Source organism: Balearica regulorum, chromosome 10 (assembly GCF_011004875.1).
Source record: "Balearica regulorum gibbericeps isolate bBalReg1 chromosome 10, bBalReg1.pri, whole genome shotgun sequence".
NCBI classification, from domain to species: domain Eukaryota; kingdom Metazoa; phylum Chordata; class Aves; order Gruiformes; family Gruidae; genus Balearica; species Balearica regulorum.
Window position 1 is genome coordinate 7,096,873 of NC_046193.1, and position 20,050 is coordinate 7,116,922.

Consider the following 20,050-nt stretch of genomic DNA (forward strand, 5'->3'; position numbering starts at 1 on the left):
CTTGGTACCTCGGATTGACTAAGTGCAATGGCACCTTGGGATGCAGCTGGAGCCCGAGCTACCGTGCCGTACCTAACCGTGCCTGCCATCCCCATGCGGGGAGGAGGCAGAGCCCAGCAGAAGCCTGGGTAAATCAAGGTCAGCGAGCACCCACAGGACCGCAGCTCACAGCAGGCTTGCAGCAAGTTAATCTTTTGGAAGACTGCAAAACCTGGGAGGATGTAGTGTGGGGACATGGCTCTGCACTTACCTGTGCCCTCACTTCGTGCTGACACCGCCCCGGGTCACTGGTTAAGACCGCTGTGGCTAGGTGCTACAAAGGGACAGCAGGTTTTTTTGCATGCAACATGATTTCTATTCAAGGGAGAAGGGATTTTTAGAAGAGATGAGACCTAACACAGCTGCATTCATAGTATTTTCTATTTTGCTAACTAATGCCCATATGAACTAGCTGGAGGCAAGACTTCATCACCCTGAGACATTGGAGCCATCCTTTGGACACAAGAGGGAGTCCTGAATCACCAAAAAGAGTGGTTTTCCTTTGGTTGCTGTGGATTAAACGCTGTTCCCTGCACCAAGAAAACATCGGTCATCGCTTGGCGGCCTTTGGTGTGTTTTGCTTTCCACCGTGGTGGGGTAAATCCACAGTAAACCCAGGAGAGTGGGTTTTCCCCATTTGCAGTGGGCATAGGAGAGCTTGCTGGTTGGGTGAAGTGAATCCCAGTTTCCTAAAGGACTGGGAATTATCCCTGAAATCAAGCACAGCTGACAGCCACACCCCCCACACCCCCCCCCCCCCCCCCGTTTTGCAGCCCCAGCTAATGCAGAAAACAGAGGCAAAGCTCCATCTGCTTCCACATGTCTCCCTGCCGCGGCGTTGGGACCACACATTCCCCCGACCTCGGTGCCTGCATGCACACGACATCGGCTGCTCCCAGAGCATCGGCTCCAGCTGCGTGTCCCCCAGCAGCACGTCCCCCCGTGGGCTTGGGGACAGTGGGCAGAGGGGACAGGGAGGCCCTGACACCCCCATTCCCACTGCCCCCAGGGACATTTGCTGCTGGACAGGGATATTTTGGGAAGCATGCCTTTCCCATATTACTCAGTTTAATTAGGCACAGTATAATCTTTCTAATGCAGTTTCCAGGGGGGAAATGCACAGGAGGTGGAGGTGACATGGTGGCACATGTCCAGTCAGGACAGCCAAATACAGCAATATATCAGCAAGGGTCCTGCCGAAACCTGGCTGAAAAGGCTCGCTCGTTCCCACATCAAAGTCACGAGGGAGCCTCCAGTTGCCCGAAGCGGGGCTGGGGCTGGCCCTGGACGTGCCAGCCCCGGGCTTGGCAGTGTCCCCATCCCAAGGCACGCTGGCCAGGCATTCCTACGGGGACGGGGATGGGACGGGGATGGGCGTATGGGGCTGCCGGTAGGCTGGTCACGTCCCCCGGGGGGGGCAGCCCCCTATATCAGCCAGGCTCACAGGGGCAGCGCCAGCAGAGTGTGACCGTGACGTCCCCCGGCCCCTCACCCACCCTCTCCAGCCATGGATGACATTTATAAGGCAGCGGTAAGTGCCTTCCTTTGGGGCTGGGGCTTGGTTTGGGGGGGGGAGGTTAAAGGGTTTTGGGGGATTTTATAGTAGATTCTCCATAGCTATGATGGAATTAATGCAATGGAGAAATGCAAATAATAAATAATTATAGGGTGGCATCTTTTAGTCAACATCTTCATCCAGGATGCAGACCTCTCCCACTGATGGCTCTGATAGTTTCACATTCCTCTTGTAAGCATGAAACTCTCAAATGGGCTGCTAAATTGTGTACGATCACTCTCCTGTGAGACAGAGAGATGGCCTGTAGGTGAAATTATAAATCTAAACAAAATCTTGAAAGTATAAGAAGTGGCTGCTGGTTTTAGCCCAGACAAAGCAGAGCACTGTTTCTCATGAAATGAACATTATTTGTAGGGGTTAAACCTCACCCTCTTCTTTCTCATGCTTTATAAGCCTGCCATTGCTACCTTTTCCCCTTCCTTAGCTGAATATTTTTCTTGTAGATTTAAAAAACCCCTCAGCTTTTGTAAGTTATTTCTAAACATCTTTCTCTACTTTGCCACTCCTGATATCTGTGTTGCAGATATCCAGAATATGAGCTATGCTCTCTGGGAACGCCGAGCATCCTAACGGCTATTTTAACTTACACAGCTGCACGCTGTGCTCACTGTGTAAACCCAAACTATTTGGTCTGTAATAAGGACACTGCATTATTTTGTAACATAGACAGACAGTGATACGCAAGCGGAATAAGGATGAAAATAGATTCTAGATTGTGTGGATTGCTACTGTCCCCCTTGCATAACTGGAGTTAATATATGTATATATTTGATCAGGCTTGATTTTAACCAAGGGCAGAAAAAAATGCATCATACAAGTCCTATTTTAATTTCAAGGGGTTTAGAGGGAAGAAAGATATTGCTTGACATGTAATTGAAGAAAAAAACCCATAATACTCACACCTCTCTTGTCCTTTGGTCAGCCTTGAACCTCGTGAAACGGAACCCCCCTGAGTGATCCCAATAGCGTGAAAAGGCTCAGGAAAGGCTGTACAATACAGCACTGAGTCCCCCAACCAGCATCCCAGAAAGGGAGAAAAATGTGGCCTGTAAAATCAAAGCAATTCCAGGGCTCTGTAGTTAAGCTCTTTAATTAAATATGTTCTCTGTGACTCAAGGCACAGGTCCTGTCCTTATTGTTTAGGGACCTCATGCCCGTTATTAGGGAGAAAGGCTGAAGTGCTTTGCAAGCCGGTGATGCCCACAGCCAAAAGGGTCTGTCCGTCAGCTGGGGCAGTGTGCTTGCAGCACGGGTGGAGAGCCCCAAAAAGAAAGGGTTCCCCACACGGAAGCTCCAGCCTCTCTCCAAATCTCTGCCCCAGAAATGGACAAAAATTCACAGATTAAGGTCATCCCTAGCCGAAGCCTGTGGGCTTTAGTGGAGTTGGACCACGGAGGAATTTGGCTGAGAAAAAGGAACTACAGCAATAAGGAGAAATCCAAAACTTCCTACCTCAGCTACCAAAAACTCACCCCAAACACAGAGCCCTTGACCAGGGAAATGGGCCACGCGAGAGACCTGATGGGCTCCCATAAGGATTTTGCCGCTGGTTTGAAGGTGGGGGCACGCTGGTAAATGTGGCGCTCGAGTCCTGGGCATTGACTGCCAGCATCTTTACAAGGCAAAACAAGTCCATGCCAGGCACAGCTGAGACAAACTGCTTTTTTGTGGATCTATGCCCCAAGATTTTAACTGTAAAAAAACATTTGCCTGGGAAAGAAAAAAAAAAAAAAAATTCAAGAACTTCAGCTTCCCATGCCTGACTTCAAATAGAAACACGGGATGAAGAAGAGAGCTGATAAAAGCAAAATATGGCAATCTGGCATTACTGCGGATGCTGCAGTGCTGTGAGCTTAGTGCTTGCCTTCCCACGCTGGAGAAACCTGTCCCTGAAATGATGTGGAGGGAAAAAAAGGAATAAAGCCGCCAATGGCACCCGTGTCCAGACTGCACTATAAAGAGCTCAAGAGACATCTCTGTAAAAGGAGTGTCGCTCTATAGTTACAATGCATTTAATTTACATACAGTGTAGCTCCACATCTATCATTTCAGTAGTCAAGGAAACTTCAAACGTGAGTATTTTTTTGTTCGCTGCATGCTGATGGCATATATTAGTAGTGTATTTATGCCAAATTCCCTACGAGCAACCAGAAAACCCAATGGATTTTCATCTTGCCCACTCATGCCTAGATAAGGGCGTGCAAACACAAAGCTATTTTGGGAACATTTTTAGGCTCTGTTAAGCGGTGCTAAGAACAGTGCCAGGGACAAGTGTCCAGATAAAGGGCTGCAAGGATAAATACCAAAGCCTGGGAACAATCGGGGAGCTCATCTTTATCTCCAGCACCTCTCTCACCCAGGCTTATAAATAGTGAATGCATCAAGAGGGTCATGTTACCCGAGCGGCAGGACGGTGGCCGTGCACATCCACCGAGGGAGCGTAGCGGCTGCCCTCGCTCTGCCCAAACAATAGCTGTGAAGGGCCAGCAGCTGCCTGCCTGCAGCGGCACCGGGGCCACAGTGGGCTTGGGTTTCCTCCTGCCACCATCCTTAGAGCTTTCTGACTTGAAAGTCTTCGCCTCCTGGTGCACAGGGAGTGGCACAAGGCGCTATGCCTGCTTCCAGCAGGCTCTGTACCACTAAGAAAATGCACTTTTGCTGCCTCTTGCTGCAAACAGGAAGAATTTCCAGGTGGCTTTTGCAAAACTGTTGCTCTTCGGAGCAAAAGCATCATCCTTCCCTCAAAGACAGGATGCCAGGGTTCTGCCCCAACCAAAACATGGCAGGGATGGACGGTTTTGGCACTGTTTGCATGGGGATGGTAGTAAAGAGACATTAGTGGGGTCAGGCCAGAGGTGGTCCTGGCAGGTGATCATATCTGCCTGACTCCAGAGAGGCTGTTGACCAGCATGGGAAGGAAAAGTCAGTGTTTTCATGGATGCTACCAAAGGGGCAGCTGGACACGGTCGTGGGGTCAGCAATTTTAGATAAGCAGTACCTGCAGGCAGGAATGAAGCCAAAGAGAAAAAAATGCACTTAAAGAGGTACAACACAGAGGTGATAAATTCCTCTTTGCTCTCCTCATTGATTATTTTTATTAATTCATGCTAACTAATGAGCTCCTGCTGATCATCTGTGGGGAATGAATTCAGGTAGGGTTTGGGAACAACCTGCCAGCCCATTTCAGCTAACACCTAATGGCACCCTGGCCATTTCTTCGGGGAGATACCCAGAACAGGCTAAAGGAAACAGCAGCTCCCGTCAGAGGCAGAAACCTTTGTAAGAAAAACTGACTCGGATGGAACTAGACCAACCAGCTCTTAATGCTCTGGATAATGCAGAGTTTCCTGAATCTAGGGCTGAAAAACAACTACCAGGGATGGTCTTGTCTGCCTCTCCCTCCCCTGGGACCTCTCCAGCACGTCCCACCTCTGACCTGGCCTCAGCCCACGCATGAGCAGCCCTCAGCAGCACAGCCATCCTGCTGTGAAGCCTGCCAGCAACAAGAAGTTATCCCCAAATGGTTCACAGAGACAAATGCTAGTCCCAGTGGGTCTCCCCTGCTTGTGCAAAAGCTACTTCTGCTGCCTATCAGACGCTGCTGCTCTAGAGAAATGATGCTCGCTTCAAAGGAGTTGGGAATATTTTTTTTAAGGGGAAGAATCTCTTAGACTACAAAAAGTTGTGGTGTCAAAACCCCACTGGTCATACATCCCATAGTTCACGAGGGTGACGGCTGTGAGGCTTGGTTGACCTCTGCAAAGACTGCTGAACAAATAACATGTCTCTTTTAACAATTAGTGATGCTGACAAAGAAAAATGACTTGGTGTCTGTGTTTCCCTAACAGGTTGAGCAGCTGACAGAAGAGCAAAAAAATGGTAGGTGCATCTTTAACGTGACACCGCAGCCCAAAGACGAGCTCCCTGGCCAGCAGCCCAGCCTGCCTCAGCAATTACACCCCAGAAAATGCTTTGGCCAGACTGGCCAACACAGGCCATGGCCCAGGGATTTTGATCCACCAGCATTTCAAGCAAGACAGTCTCTGTGCATGTGCCCAGGTGTCCCCACCATGCCGTGCCCAGGCAGTGCTGGGGTGCATCGGCAGGGGAGGCCATGTCTGGGATGAGCCCTCTGCCCCAGGGCCACCCAGAAAGACACACGCCCCCAATCTCCTCTGCTCTCTCCCCAGAGTTCAAGGCTGCCTTTGACATCTTCGTGCTGGGGGCAGAAGATGGTTGCATCAGCACCAAGGAGCTGGGGAAGGTGATGCGGATGCTGGGGCAGAACCCCACCCCTGAGGAGCTGCAGGAGATGATAGACGAAGTGGATGAGGATGGTGAGAAATATGGGGTTCTTCCACTCTCCCAAGCACCATCCCCATGTCCACAGGCATGGGGGGCATGGTGTGGGACAGGAGTGCTCCGCATCTGTGCAGCACTGGCAGGATCCGTCGCAGCCTGTGGGGAGCAACTGCAGCACTGTGATTTTGAATCACACTAAACACCCATCAAACTTCAGTGTGGTTCCTTTAGGAAATTTCCAAGCAAAGAGAAACTATAAAAATTATGATTCCTGCAATGATCAGGCTGCTGGAACTGATTTGGGGGTGTGTGTGTGTGCGCGCGTGTACTTGGAAATTGCACAGATCCATTTAAAAAACAAAATATAGGCTGAATGTAGAAACTGCCATTTCAGAAATGCCACGATTACAGAATTCTATCATTGGGTAAGTCTGTCACTGCTCAAGTGTACGCACACATAAATAACTGTCAATATTGATTAAATCAGTGTACCAGTGATCACACATAATAAAATCAACTGTGTGCAAGTTGGGCAGAAATACCATACGAAATAAATGGAAAATTTAAAAAAGCAGTTAAAAATCAGGCAAAAAAGGAAAACAGTACTGTACCACTGGTGCAAAACCACACTGCATGAATACCTGCCTTTTGGAGCTTTTAACACCTAGGTGAGATGGACAGGTATCTCCATAGCAGGAATTTCCATTCACTGATGCTTCCTGTAGGACTTTTCATTCATTTTGCCTTGGCAAAATGACTGCAAAAGGTAAAAATCCAGTGATGAAGTCAGTCCACAGCCTAAGTCACATCAGTGTCCTAAAAGCTGCCTCTTGCTGCAGGGCTGCTCTCATGAGCTTTGTTCCTGGGTTACTAAAGAGAAGTGTGATCTCTTGCTTGGTCCACCCACCGTAGCACCAACTGATGGCGTTTATTCTGCCTGCAGGCAGCGGCACTGTAGACTTTGATGAGTTCCTTGTTATGATGGTCCGGTGTATGAAAGATGACAGCAAAGGAAAAACCGAAGAGGAACTCTCAGATCTCTTCAGGATGTTTGATAAGTAAGAGCCACGACTGCAGCCCAGTGGGGTGGTGGGAACAGTGCAGCCACCCCAACTTCCCCTCTCCAGTATGTCAGTCTGCTCCTGAGCTCTTCTGTCCTCACACAGAAACGCTGATGGCTACATCGACCTTGAGGAGCTGAAAATCATGCTGCAGGCGACGGGAGAGACCATCACTGAGGACGACATCGAAGAACTGATGAAAGACGGGGATAAAAACAACGATGGCAGGATTGACTATGATGGTAGGAGTCTTTCTTGTCTGCAGTTCGGTTCCGAGCCCTTGAGCAACCCCCAGGCAGCTCCTGTGGTCTCAGTTGCCATCGGAGACAGGCGTGAGCTTGTGCAGGTAGTGCTGGGTGATCACAGCCCGTGTTTGCACTGGGATGGGGGGTTTCTTATGCTTGTGGAATGGTAGCAAGGGCCTGTGGCTGCCTTAACTCTCCCCACACTGTGAAAGCCACCCTGCACCAAAGCACACAAACCTGCTTTTCACCAGATACCTGCCCATCCCCTCCTGCCCCCTAAACACAAGCACCAGCTCCAAAGGGCTGTATCTATGAACATGATGCTGCTGAAGTGACCCCCCAGACCATTTCCAAGCTGAGCCGGTGGCCGTGTCCTTCCATGGGCACTCACTTCCGGTGTTTTGGTGGCAGCCAAGGGTGATGCTGGGCTCCAGTGACATTTCCAGTGGGAGTCACGAGGAGTCCTTGCCACGGCCAGAGGAGCGGTAGCCATCCCCCCCTTGGCCTCTTGTGTATCAGCAAGATAGAAAAGGAGACAGGGCTGGGGAAAGCTGCCAAGAGCATGCTTAGGAGCTGCAAGGGCACTTTAGTCCCACCTCACACCCCTTGTCTCCAATGTCTTCCCCTTGGCAGAGTTCCTGGAGTTTATGAAGGGAGTTGAATAAATCTGAGGACAGATTGACAGACCGAATTTCCTAAACCCCTCCAGCTCTGCATCTCATCTCCTTGGCTAAGTCCCCTGGCTACCAGCATGAAGACGGAGTGCTGAGAAGGGTGGCCGCTGGGAAAATAAAACGCGTTAATACCGAGTGCCTCAGATGGTCGTTCCTTGGAGGTTTAGCGAGAGCTTGACCCCGGTCGTGTACTCATCACTAATGGGGCCGCATGGAGTGCCCACAAGCCACGTCTGGGAAGGTGCCACCACAGCTGGAGCTTTAAGCTTCCACGGAGGTATTTTGCTGCCAGCCCAGCAGCAAAGCCTGGCCAAAAGGGCCACGGGTGCTCAGTGGGGAGCTGCCATGTTGCATCTCCTCACCCCTGCCATGGTGAGTGGACTCAGGAGTTGGCACTGGTGCTTGCTGGTTTAACTGGAGCCTCCGCAGCATTTTAGTGACGAAATGTGACTTAACAACTGCGTATGCCATCACTGAAATCTGCAGGTGAGGGGCAGTCCCTCACCTCCCTGCTCACACCCCAGCTGTCCTGAAGGGACACTCCTTCCTCTCCCCCACCATCCTGATGGCCACTCTGAGGCACATGCAGAAAGATGACCTCAATTTTCTTTGGAAATGTGAATAAAAGCCATTCCTAAGTTGGACTGGGTTCGTCTTTCCCATCTCACCCAGTCTGACAGGAGGCAGGCGGTGGAGCCCCACAGCACCTCAGGGTCCTCCAGCAGCCCTGGGTAGGAGCCTCACTGCAATAACTGAAACAGCCGATTTTCCCTCAGAAATCCCATTTATTTGGGCTACACGAGCCCTGACTCAAGGCACAACCCTGCTTTGGGTCTCAGCCCCCCCAGGTGTGCAGTGACAGCAGGGCTGAGGAGGACAAGCCGTGCTGTCCCCAAAGGCCCCGGGTGCCATCTTTTCTCGTCCCAAGGAAGCGTGGCATTCCTGCGGCATTAGCAGCTCTCCCTGCACATAGCTGCCTCCTCCCATTAAATTACAGCCCCAGCACAGCTCACACATTGCAGTCATGTTGCTAAAATCAAACGTTTACCCAAGCAAAATAAACATTGGCAGGACAAGGTGCGAGACTGCGTCGGTGCAAGCCTTGGCGATACTGCCCTCAACCCTGGGCGAGCGTGCCGCCGTGCCAATGTCCCCCTGCCTGCTGCACTGTACTTCTGCCTTTCTTCCCAAAACCGGCTTCCCCCCCCCGTGGAAATAACATCCTGAGCAGCAGTATTTGATGTGACACACAATGTCATTTGTAGCAATAATGAAAATGGGCTTGAGGTGAAAACAGGCATGAGGGGGGTTGTCAGTTGTTTGGAAGGACGTGGCTGTGTCTTTCCTCTGGACAGCAAGCGCCAAATGTTTTGCCCAGCCGGGATGTGTGACATCAGCAAAATTGAGGAAATGAACCCCTGCAAACTAGAGCAGCTGATTTTCCTTAAAACCTAGGGTATTTTGGGAACACCTCTAATGCAAACATCTGGAAGACCTGCTCAGAGGGGTCTCCCAGAGGGTCCCAAGCCCTTGATGCCATAGCTCCTGCTGATTCAGCAGAACTGCAGGTGCACCAGAAGCCAACAGGCGCAGAAACGTGTTGGGTCAAACAATCCTGTGACAGGAAACACTCCTGAGCGTTACCGTCTTCCGTTTCCAATGAATCCATAGCCTAGAGACCAAAAATAATCATTTTCCACCTCCCCAGTGTGGCAGCAGAAGTCATCTCTCACTAAGACTTGCTTCTGAGGAAACAGCTGAAATGTTCTACCCCAGGCCTGGAAACCTCCACAGACTTGCAAATACCTGGGCTTCAGCCAAAAGCCAAGGTGACACCAGCTCTCCCCACAGCCACGGCCACCCAGCCCATGGGCAGCCCACACCCACCTCACATCTCAGCAGGCATCACCGACAGCCCCGTTATCTTCCTCTGTCCCGACCAGATCCCAACGCCCAACAAGGACATCTCCAAGATACTCACCGCTGCTTGCTGATAGGCTTTGGCTCCCTAAAGAGTGAACAAAAGAAAAAAATAAGGAACTTTCCCAGCTTAACCCCCTCCCTTCAGCCATCTTGGTGGCTTGGGGGGAGGCCTGGACTCTTGCTGTGACCCCAGGGAAAACGATGGCTGCAAAGAGCCAACCAGCCACACCTCGGCTCTCCCCCCCTTGGTTCGATGGCACAGGCAACAACAAGCCACAGCCTCGCTGCCTACCCACTCTTGCCTGAGAGCAAAACAGAGAAGGTTGTGGCAGGAAAGAAAGAGGACTGAGGTCTTGTAGCAGCTGAAATTTGCCCCTAGAAGAGCTGACACGCTGGGGGCTGTTTGGGCTTTTTTACTCCTTAGATCATAGGTGCCAGTAAGTCAGCACGCTCTGCACGAAGTCAGAAAAACTGCTGCAAGACCTATTTGTCTTAACACACTGACTGTCCTCCAACAGTAAGACAGCAAATGCTGCGGGGTGGGGCACTGCGGGTGGATTTCACTGTTGGCTAAAACACAGGAACAACTGCATTAAGAATGTAACATGGCTTGACAGGCTGGTGAGGACATTAGATGGCTGAAAAACCAGTAACCAGTACAGGATCAGCCTGGCTGAAGCCTCCACAGAGGGGATGTGCCTGAAGATGTGCTAATGATGAATGAGACCCACCCAGGAGTCCATGGATCTATGCAACTCCAAACAAATTTGCAGTTTTCCCTGCATGTGTAGTGAAAACTTTGGTGCCAGAAGCCTTTAAGGAACATGATGCATATCCACAAGCACTCCTTGAGAACAAAATAAAAGTCATTGAAACATCCATCTATTTTTTTAAGTAGGCAAAAAGCCATTTACCACTCTCTAACCCCCCAGCTGAGACAGGAGCTGTGCTTGCAAGCGACGGCAGCCCGTGTCACGGGATGCAGCCACAGTTCTCAGGCCAGTTGCTCCACTTGCTTTCACTGGCAGTGGATTTAATTCCTGCCCTGGTTTGCAGCTTTTCCAGCATATTCGAGGCCTCTCTTCAGCCCTCAGTAAAACTTTGCTGTGTGAACTAAGTGATGGCAAGAAGATCCGAGGACATTTTGGACTCATCCCCGTAATAAAAGCTCTGCAGCTCACCTACAGTCATGCATTCGCCACCAGGGCGGCAGCAGTATAACGTGAGCTAAGGTGTGTGAGATAAACAACATGTCACCACGCCAAAGCCCCTTGTGTAAAAACACCTGCAACAGCCTTGAAATTTGGGCAAAGCAGAACTTAGGTTCTGTTCACTCCTTTTTGCTTTAACACGCTACTGGAAGGCGGTAAAGGGGGACAGAGCAACAAACATCCAGTCTTGCTTTTCATTTTCATTGTGAACGCCAAGGTCCCCAGTGAATATTCTGCCCTGTCAGAGCATTTTGCAGTGCTTTGATTTCTCCTCCCAGTTCTGTGCTCTTGGCTTTCAGTGCGATAGCTCACCTTTGCCAAATGAGCTGATTCAGTATTCAGTTACACGTCCTTTGCTCCCTTTTTTTTTTTTTTTTTAATCAAAGGGTGAAAAGGAGCCAAGCTGGAACTTGATATTGACTCCTTTTAATTGCAAGGGAGAGAAGTAATCTGCAGCAAGTATGACGTACAGCAGCAGCAAGCACAAAATGTATAGTACAACAGTAGCTGAGCAGAGAGACACTCTCAAGCTCATTGGCTTCCTGCAGGATACCAAGGACTTAATCATAAGAGTTTTGAAGTTTTTAAATGTCAAAGATGACAGAGCTCTGCATAATGGGAATAGTTTCAATTGGGCCACAGCTGCCAGTTCTGTCTCCTGGGCTCTGTATAAGTAATCCTCCCAAAAAGGATCTTCAGCCTCACTTGACCAACAGAAATCAAGACACAGAGCTTAAATGATTTCACAAGGCAAGCAGAGAGGATGAAGACCCACCACAAGACCATGTCAGCACAGGCTCCCCTCTGGGCTGGGGCAACCTCTACCACAAGGAAGGAAGTTGTGGACTGAGCTGTCACGGGCTCAGACAAGGCAATAGGTGATTGACTGATGTCTGGACAGCATCCTGCGGGATCACCATGTGTGCAGGGAACAGAGAACAAACCTGACACCGAGCTGCTGTGGATGCTCACAAAATTCCTGTCTCTTGCTACACAATGATGCTTGGATTAAGGTTACGTTCCTCCGTGCTGCATTTTGTCACGCAGACGCTATTTTGGTCAGAAAGCCAGCTAGCCCTTATTTGGGAAGCTGTCCCCCTGAAGGGCAGCATGAAGGGCAGTGAGATGAAAAGGCTGCTTCTGGAGGCAGGCTGGGGGGAGCTGCAGGAAGCCCAAATCTTCCTCTGCTTCTTGTTAACATGCCAACATCCTTTTCTCAGCCTGACCCCTTCCTCTCTTCCCTCAAACCGCATCCTGCGGATGAGCAATGCCCACGCCACCAGCACTCTGGGGAAGACACCAGGAGGGTTGAGAGAAGAACTCCCCCATAGAAAAGCCTTAGTGCTAGAGATTTCAAATGCAGAACTTAGAACAGGTTGGAGATCCGCAGACACGCGGGTGAAGGTGCAGCAATACAAAGTCCTCTGTTCAGAGGCTTTCACTCTTCTTGTCACAACACACATCTGCACCAGACTGACCTTCTTCGCTTACACAGCTGGACCAGCCACTGTCTCCTCCAACACCAGCAGCAGCCCAGGGGACATCTGCAGCAAGGGCTGCAGGAGGATGCTGGGCAGCTCTGGGCCTGCAGCTGAGTCTGCCAGGAGATGTCCACACTACCCTGAACCACAGCTATGCAATCTTGCCTTTGCAGACAAACTTGCTCAAGCAGGGTGGGCACCAGCCACACAGCTTGAGACCTCCGATACCCACAGGCACTTGGGTACCACGGAGGCCAGTGAGATTCAAGCACTGTGGATCTGTCTCTGGGTGACCTACCAACTTGCAAAATCAAAACAAAACAAATAAAACAAATGCACAAACTCTTCAGGGAGGATTAACACCAAGAACCTCTCGCTTGCCAACCTCCTGCCTTTCCTGAGGGCAGCACGGACCAGACAACCTTTTTATCTTGACTATTCAGCAGACTCCAGCTGGTGGTACGAACCCTGTGACTGCACACCCTCTCCAGCACAGCACCCCTCCGGACCAGCATGCTGCCCTTGCACACCAATTAAGTTCTTGCAGCTGACAAACATCAACCACCGCAATGGTCCAAGAGATGGACATGGCAGGAATCAGACAGCTGGGGGCTGCAGACTACCCTCAGACTTTAGAAGCCCTGGACTCCCGAGTTCTAAGTTAGTAAGTCTCTTTATATTGCTTGGTTTAGGGCTGGGTGATATTTTTAATCAATCAAAAACAATTTAAAAAGTGGAAATTGGGAAAGACTTGTGAATTCAAACCATAAAGAATTCAAAATGTTTACCTTGCTTCAAAGTAATATTGCATTTTGGCAATTGGCTAAACTATTTTAAAAAATAATCAATTACATTAATTGGATTTTTTTTTAACCCAGCAGGTGTTTTGCTTCAATAATGCAAAGTCAGAAGATCCTTACAAACTTCCAGCCCTTGTGTCAGCTGGTGGATTTTCACCACCAGGCGGACAAGCGCTGGAATTGCAGCTTCAGGAACAGACCTTTGCCTTTTCACAGGTGGCTCATTTCAGTAACAGAAAAGCACCTCTTGAACCAACTTTGGTTCCAGGTGGGACCTGGAGAGCAAAGCCCCTTCCTGATCTGCAGGACAGCAGTAACAAAACCCTGTCACAGCTCCCCTGATCTCACCAGTCAGCACATTTCATCCAGTGGGTACTTTTTTTTGTTACTGGAATGAAAGATCTCCACTAAAATACAGGGCTATGAAAAATACAGATATTTTATCTAGTCCTAGAACCTTACACACTCTCATGGTAGCTCCATTAACACTTCAATACTTTCAAGTGTTTCAGAATACACCACACACCATTTCCAACACCAATTGCTACAATCTCTAACACCACAGCTGGCACTCGGTACCCTCCCATTTTTTCAGGATTTCCATAGCTGTAACTACCTTACCTGGAGAGCAAAGCAGCAGACACCTAACTGCCCTCGGAAGTCCCATCTGGCTCTAACAGCACTAGGAACTGTCATAAGAGTTGTGGTACATGAGAATTCTGAACATGCATGCCAATATCAAAAATAATTTTACATCCTGTATTGAATACTATCACCTAACAGTCTAAGCAACGCTGGCTTCAATTTACACAAAATTAAACAAGTTTTTTTTCTATTTTAGAGCTTCACTCAATAACCATTCCACAACTTGAAAGCAGACTCTGAACTACTGAAAGCTCATGACCTGTACCAACGATTACAGCAGAACAGCACTGAGGCGGGAGCAGCTGCTTTACATTGTGCCACGTGGAGGCTGACAATAGTAACACAAAACCTCTCCACAGCTCCGGCTGGCTTGATCTTGCCAAGGAACGAAAACACTTACTGGTCACTACACGCAGACTTCACACACGACTGGCATCTAAAATACAACTCAAACGACTTTTAGAGGGTTCTCCTCAAATTCGGGAAGTGAAGACTTTGTTACATCCAATTTTATTTTTACAAAAATGCTGTAACACACATGCCAATAGGAAAATTGGTTCTTTGTCTTAAACCACGTCAGTCCTTTTTCTGCTGAGCAGCCTGCTTGGCATTGTTGGCCTGCATCTTCTTCAGCCCCTTTTTGTTGTGTTTCTTCGCAAATCTCATGTTCCTCAGAAACTTGGGATCAACCTGTAAAATTAAGGAAAGAATAAGTCATCTTGTAGAAGGGACGTATGTAAAAACCTATCTATCTCCAGATTGTTCCAATTATTCCCAAATGCTGGCTGTTATTAATTCAGAATTTTTTCCTCATTTAGTACATCAACAAAATCATTTTATCCATACGTAGCCATCCCTTACACTAGCCACTTTCCTGAATTTCTATAAACAAACAAACCCAAAACCACAGCGATAAATACACAGAAAGGACAATTGAGTAAAGTTGTAAACAAGACAAATTTCATTTCCACGTAACAGTACATTCTGGATCTGAAGTACCATAAACCAACCTTGGCAGGTAAGCACATATCCATGTAACCCTTGGGCAAATGCCATTTCCTCAAGCCTTTCCTTTTTACATTAAAGTAAAGGAATGCCAGCACGGAGAAGAGCAGCTCCCCAATTTTGTCAGCTAATGGCTGGCTAACACATCCTGTCATGGCTAGAACCAACTCCCAAAACTGTCCCACTGAGAAGCGTTTGCTGTTTTACTGTAAACAGCACTTTAACTGGCACACGAGCATCAGGATTTTGCCGTCTCAACTCATGCGTGCTCGGTGGAAGGAGACTCAGAGACTGCCCGGCTATCTGCAGGAAAGAGCAGGACTGAACCCTCACTGAGCTGTGCAGAAGACAAGCACATCCAAAAAGCCGATAACCACATCTACAAGGCAAACAGAATCATAACCCTCTCCGAAGCAAAAACATCCTCTTTTCATTTTCAAGTGTAGAAAAAGATCCTGTTATATCACTTGTCTCATATCAAAAAAAGCAAACCGCTGTCATTTTCACATGCATTGTCCAGAAATGCCAATTCCTCTCATCTTCTGAGTGAAATTCTCTGGATTAGTACAGATGGCATATAACATTGAAGAGTACAAAGAAGTAGGAGAGACCGCAGGATTCAGAACAGAGGAGAGCTAGCCAGCTGACATGTGTTTGTTTCACTGGAAGCAGCAGTCAGTGACACCCACCTGAGCGGGACGCATGCAAAATGGGCTAATAACTAAAAGGCAGTTTTATAGACATACAAGGGCAGATTTCACGTGGGTTAGAAATATCACAGCTGCATGTACGGTTAAGCAAAGGATGAAACAGAAACACACAGTGGTTCTGACCATCTGAAACGCAAGCCTCTGTCTGCAAAAAAATATGTCAGTCAAAAGAATACAAATACTGGGAATATCAATAGGAATACTCACCCCTTTGAGAGATTCGTATCTATGGGATCTGGGTTTCTTGATGCCATTTCTGTGCCACTTACGGGCTATGCAGAAGACAAGAAAACAATTTAAGTTACCATTTCTGCTATTATTAAACAGCTGCATTGGCTTTCCTTTAAGTTCAGCTGATCCTACCAAAATGATGTGGAATAGAAAGTTTTGTAACCCTTCCTATCCAAACTAAACGTAAATTACGAACACACCTCTATTCTCATCCGTCTACACGCTGTGCTCTCAGTTTCTAATCCAAGGATTTCAGGCTCCTTGTTAACTAATACCAACAGCAACACTACTAGCACAATAAAAGGCCTCAGCTGCTCAGAAGTTCAAGCATGCGTGTTTAGTGTTAAGGGGCACCACCACTCACTGTGCAAGACCACGCAGAACCTACTGGTGAACTCTGCTAACTTACAGCATTGATGAAAAACCCCCAAACAGAACTATTTTACCACTATGGCCATCTTTGGATGACAAAGTATCACAGGCTGAATGCCATTCACTAACACGCGTGGTTCAAACGTCTGAAACTTGCCTTTTTCCTGGTTACGTACTATTGTTACGTTGAGCCCAAACAAACCCTGACCCTTGCAGGGCTCTTTTCCCCGAACACACCAATCTCCACATACTGCCACCTCCGTCCCTCGTCAGCCGATCTCACTGCAGCCACAGCAGACGGGTGAACTGAGCAGCCACAGCAGACGGGGGAACCCTCTCTGCGGAGCGCGGCCCCGGGCCGCCTCAGGCGGCACCACCCCTCCCCGCCTCCTCCCGCGGCCGCCCAAGCCCCGCATCGGCCCCGCGGCGCAGGACGCCGAGCCCGGCTTACACTGGTTGTGCGTGGTGTGGTTCTTGGACTTGGCCATGGTTGCACCTGCGGGAGAAAGAGACACCCTCAGTCAGGGGGGCGGGCTGGCAGGCAGGCCCCGGCCCCAGTCCCAGTCCCAGTCCCAGTCCCGGCCCCGAGCGCCCGCAGCCTCCCGCCCCACGACAGCCCCAGGCTCGGACTCGCCCCCTCCCAGCCCGGTGGGGCCTGCTCGGACCCGTCCCGGGGAACCGCCCGCCACCGCCCGCGGAGCGCGGATGGAGCCGGATTGCGCGGACCCGCACTCACCGCCGCCGCCGGGCCGGAAGAGAAAGGCGCAGCGCAGGGGCTGCTGGGAAATGGGGCTGGCGGACCGGAACCCCGCGCCGCTCCGGTGCGCAACAAGCGCCGGCAGCGGAAAGGCTCCGCCCGGCAGCTTCCCCGCTGCCCTTCCCGCACCGCCGGTCTGTGCCGCCCCTGCACCAGCCCCGGCGGCTGCGGGTTCTGCCCAGCCCGGCCCCGCGCGCGGGAAGGGACCCGCAGCGACAGGGCCTGGGAACACCCGGGCCCAGCGACGTGGAGGACGCCGGTCCCTTAGCGACAGGGTTCCCCCCAACAACGCGGTCCCCCAACAACAAGATCCCCCCCATCAACACGGTCCCCGTCACCAACATGGCCTCTCCCGGGCCGTGCGGCCCCCATTGCGCTTGCTGGCACTGCCCGACCGCGGGAGGCGATGGGCTGAGGTGGGCAAACGAAGCTGCGTCTGCCAAAGTGCCAACTGAACCAAGAGTAGTACGGCCATTTTCCTTCGCTGCCAGCCAGACCCGGCGTTCCTGGCGCAGGCAGCCCGGCTGGAGGGGAGCGGCTGCGGCTGCCGGCGGCCGAGGGTTGGGATGAAGGCTCAAGGTAGCTCCTGCCACCCCAAAGGCAGGAGGGTGCTTTGTGACAGGGCCGCCGGGGACCCCCAGCGCTGGCCGCGCCGCTGCGGGGCATGAGGGAATGGCCTAAAATAACCCAGACTGGAAAAAATAGCCCAGAGACCAAAGGCCCTGGACTGGTACATAGGAGAGAGAAATGGACGGGTTTTTCCAGGGACTGATTGCAGAGCAATTAGCCACTCTGCCTCAAGTCTGGATACCTGTGAACAAGCTCTTCCTGTTAAAAAATGGGGGGAAATCGGTTATCCTTGATAGGTGGGTTAACGCTGATGAAACCGAAATGAAAACAGGTGGGAACAAAGAACACTAATGCAATTTAATTTCAGTATTTCTCTTATTTCCAGCTAGACCTAAGCTGCAAAATGTATTTGGCTTTTTTTTTTTTTTTTCTTTTTTCATTCTGGGCAGCTGTTACTAGCAAATAGTGTAAAAATAGATTAAAATAGCAATATTCTTTTACTGGCATTTTGCAGCTGGAATACTCCACAAAATCCTCCTTGATACACAAACTTCTGACTTTTTAAACTATGTTTTTTTAAAATTATTTTCACTGTAGTGAGGTCTTAAAATATTCAGACATCACTGTCGCCAGCTAATCGCAGCCAAGAGCAGAGAGAAAGCCTGGCTTTCCTGATAACCCAAAGAGCCGAGCTCAGCGGAAGATAAAACTGAATCCCAGAGGCACGTTCGCCTCCACTGCATTGCAGAAGGCAGAAAGAAATATGCTGCCAGGTCCCCCGGCCATTAGATTCTGAAAACTCTTCATCTTTTTCACTCTTTTCAGAGCCTTCCTTCATAGGAAGAAACAGAAGGGTTTATTTTATGGTTTCAGCTATTTTTTTTTTCAAGTTCTTTCAGTATCTTGCTGCAATTATTGCTGTCGGAGCTCTCCAGGAGCCTTTTGGAGCTGCTGCTGGGGCCATGTGAGACAAGCAGAAAGACAGGTGGGAATTAGAGAAGCTGTGCTTAATGCCCAGGTGACATCCAAGACCCGTAAGCCAAATTATTAAAATAAAACTGTAGAAGTGCATTCAGTTTACAAGGCTGAGTATAATATACTCGGGGTAATTTATAAACCACTGCAAACCGATGCAGAATATCAGGTAAAAAAGGAGGATCCAAGGCAGGATTAAGACCCCTTGAATTTCTCCTGTGCTCTGATGAGCTGTGATGTCTCTAATTATGGTGTTACTGAGAAAGATTGGCCAGTTCAGAACCTTCAATCATACTTTTAGTGATTACAGACTTAATTAGTGCATGTTAACCCAAGTGTCATCTATTAAAGGAGCTGTGCTTGTTAAATAGGATGGTAATTACTCCAGCTGCAAAACAATTATGAAAAAATCACAGGTTAAAATAAAAATCCCACAGTGCCTTTGACAACCGTGTTATCTCAGTTAATGTCCTTGCATCACATACATTTATGGCGATTGATCTTGGTTAGGTTTGTCATGGCTTTCACGCTGACATTGCTTTTTTTCAGCATACTCCTCTAATCTTGCCTCCTCCCTCCCTGTGAGCTGACATTTGGACTTGAGGTAATGAATTGCTGTAACTCCCCCTTTAATAATGTCAGCGACCCGGAGAAGCTCGGCACCCAGGCCAAGTACTCTGCGGGTATAAATCAGAAAAACCATCACTGATTTCCGGGGAACCACTGCGATCCACCCCAAAAGGGATATGGGCAGGGTTTTGTTGACATCCAACGCAAATTTTGGAGGTGTTCTGAAGTTACATATTCTGGTATGTACATTTAAGGAAGATGTTGCATGTGAGAAAATTCTCCCCATATGTCCCATGGTGCAGGCAGCTGCCACAGCCCATGCTGGAAGGTGGATGAAGCACGGAGCATCCGGCTCATGTCCCTTGGGTGCTGCTGGCTTACGGGCCAGTGACGGCCAGGGACCACTGCTCCAATGAATTTCTTCTGGGGACAACGTGGGGAAGCCACGTGGGGGGACCTTTCGCAGCAGCTGGGAGCACAAGTGACCTGCTGCCATCCCCCTGGGACCGGGAAACAGCCGTGGGACCCCACGGTCCTCCTCGCTCTGTACGTCTGCTCACCCAGCACCGCGCCAGCCCTGCCAGGGCACCTGGCTGAGTGTGCTGTCCCACCTGCAGTTATGGCAAGTGCCTTGATTCATGGTTATAGCAAAGAACCTCCTCGTTAAGTGAGAAAATAAGGCTGCCTTCACCTCTGCGCAGGGCTTTCTGAAACGGGGGTGCTTGCAGGGCTGCCGGTTATCCAGCATGGTGCTGACGCCAGAGCTGAGCCAGACTGAGTTTTACAAGAAGGGCTTGAGCTGAGGTCAAGGCTGGTCATTTCCCAAGACATTGGGAAAATTTTTCCCCATTTCCATGGGAGGAAAAAGAGGCAGAGACACATTTGTCTAGGATGCCGGACAGC

At 49.7% G+C, this 20,050-nt stretch overlaps 2 protein-coding genes across 2 annotated transcripts; one reads left to right on the forward strand and one right to left on the reverse strand.

Moving 5' to 3' along the window:
- The first annotated feature begins 1,444 nt into the window (after positions 1–1,444).
- TNNC1 (troponin C1, slow skeletal and cardiac type) lies at positions 1,445–8,033 on the forward strand. The gene is made up of 6 exons (XM_010298533.2): positions 1,445–1,570; positions 5,464–5,494; positions 5,806–5,952; positions 6,861–6,975; positions 7,084–7,220; positions 7,857–8,033. Exons 1-6 carry the CDS (start codon positions 1,547–1,549, stop codon positions 7,886–7,888), a joined length of 486 nt encoding a protein of 161 aa, XP_010296835.1. The 5' UTR covers positions 1,445–1,546; the 3' UTR covers positions 7,889–8,033.
- A 6,415-nt stretch (positions 8,034–14,448) lies between these two features.
- Positions 14,449–17,126, reverse strand: RPL29 (ribosomal protein L29). The gene is made up of 4 exons (XM_075761905.1): positions 17,012–17,126; positions 16,727–16,771; positions 15,880–15,944; positions 14,449–14,647 (listed from the first exon to the last, which is right to left on the reverse strand). The coding sequence occupies exons 2-4, from the start codon at positions 16,761–16,763 to the stop codon at positions 14,534–14,536; spliced, it is 216 nt and encodes a 71-aa protein (XP_075618020.1). The 5' UTR covers positions 16,764–16,771; positions 17,012–17,126; the 3' UTR covers positions 14,449–14,533.
- Positions 17,127–20,050: the final 2,924 nt, after the last annotated feature.

Excerpts from the sequence above, each read along its gene's own strand:
- TNNC1 (XM_010298533.2), top strand. The coding sequence starts at position 1,547 with ATGGATGACATTTATAAGGCAGCG. Across the intron at positions 6,976-7,083 it reads CTCTTCAGGATGTTTGATAA|AAACGCTGATGGCTACATCG; the intron begins GTAAGAGCCACG and ends GTCCTCACACAG. Across the intron at positions 7,221-7,856 it reads TGGCAGGATTGACTATGATG|AGTTCCTGGAGTTTATGAAG; the intron begins GTAGGAGTCTTT and ends TCCCCTTGGCAG.
- RPL29 (XM_075761905.1), bottom strand. The coding sequence starts at position 16,763 with ATGGCCAAGTCCAAGAACCACACCACGCACAACCAGT. Across the intron at positions 15,945-16,726 it reads CCACACCACGCACAACCAGT|CCCGTAAGTGGCACAGAAAT; the intron begins GTAAGCCGGGCT and ends TCTTCTGCATAG. Across the intron at positions 14,648-15,879 it reads GATACGAATCTCTCAAAGGG|GTTGATCCCAAGTTTCTGAG; the intron begins GTGAGTATTCCT and ends TTAATTTTACAG.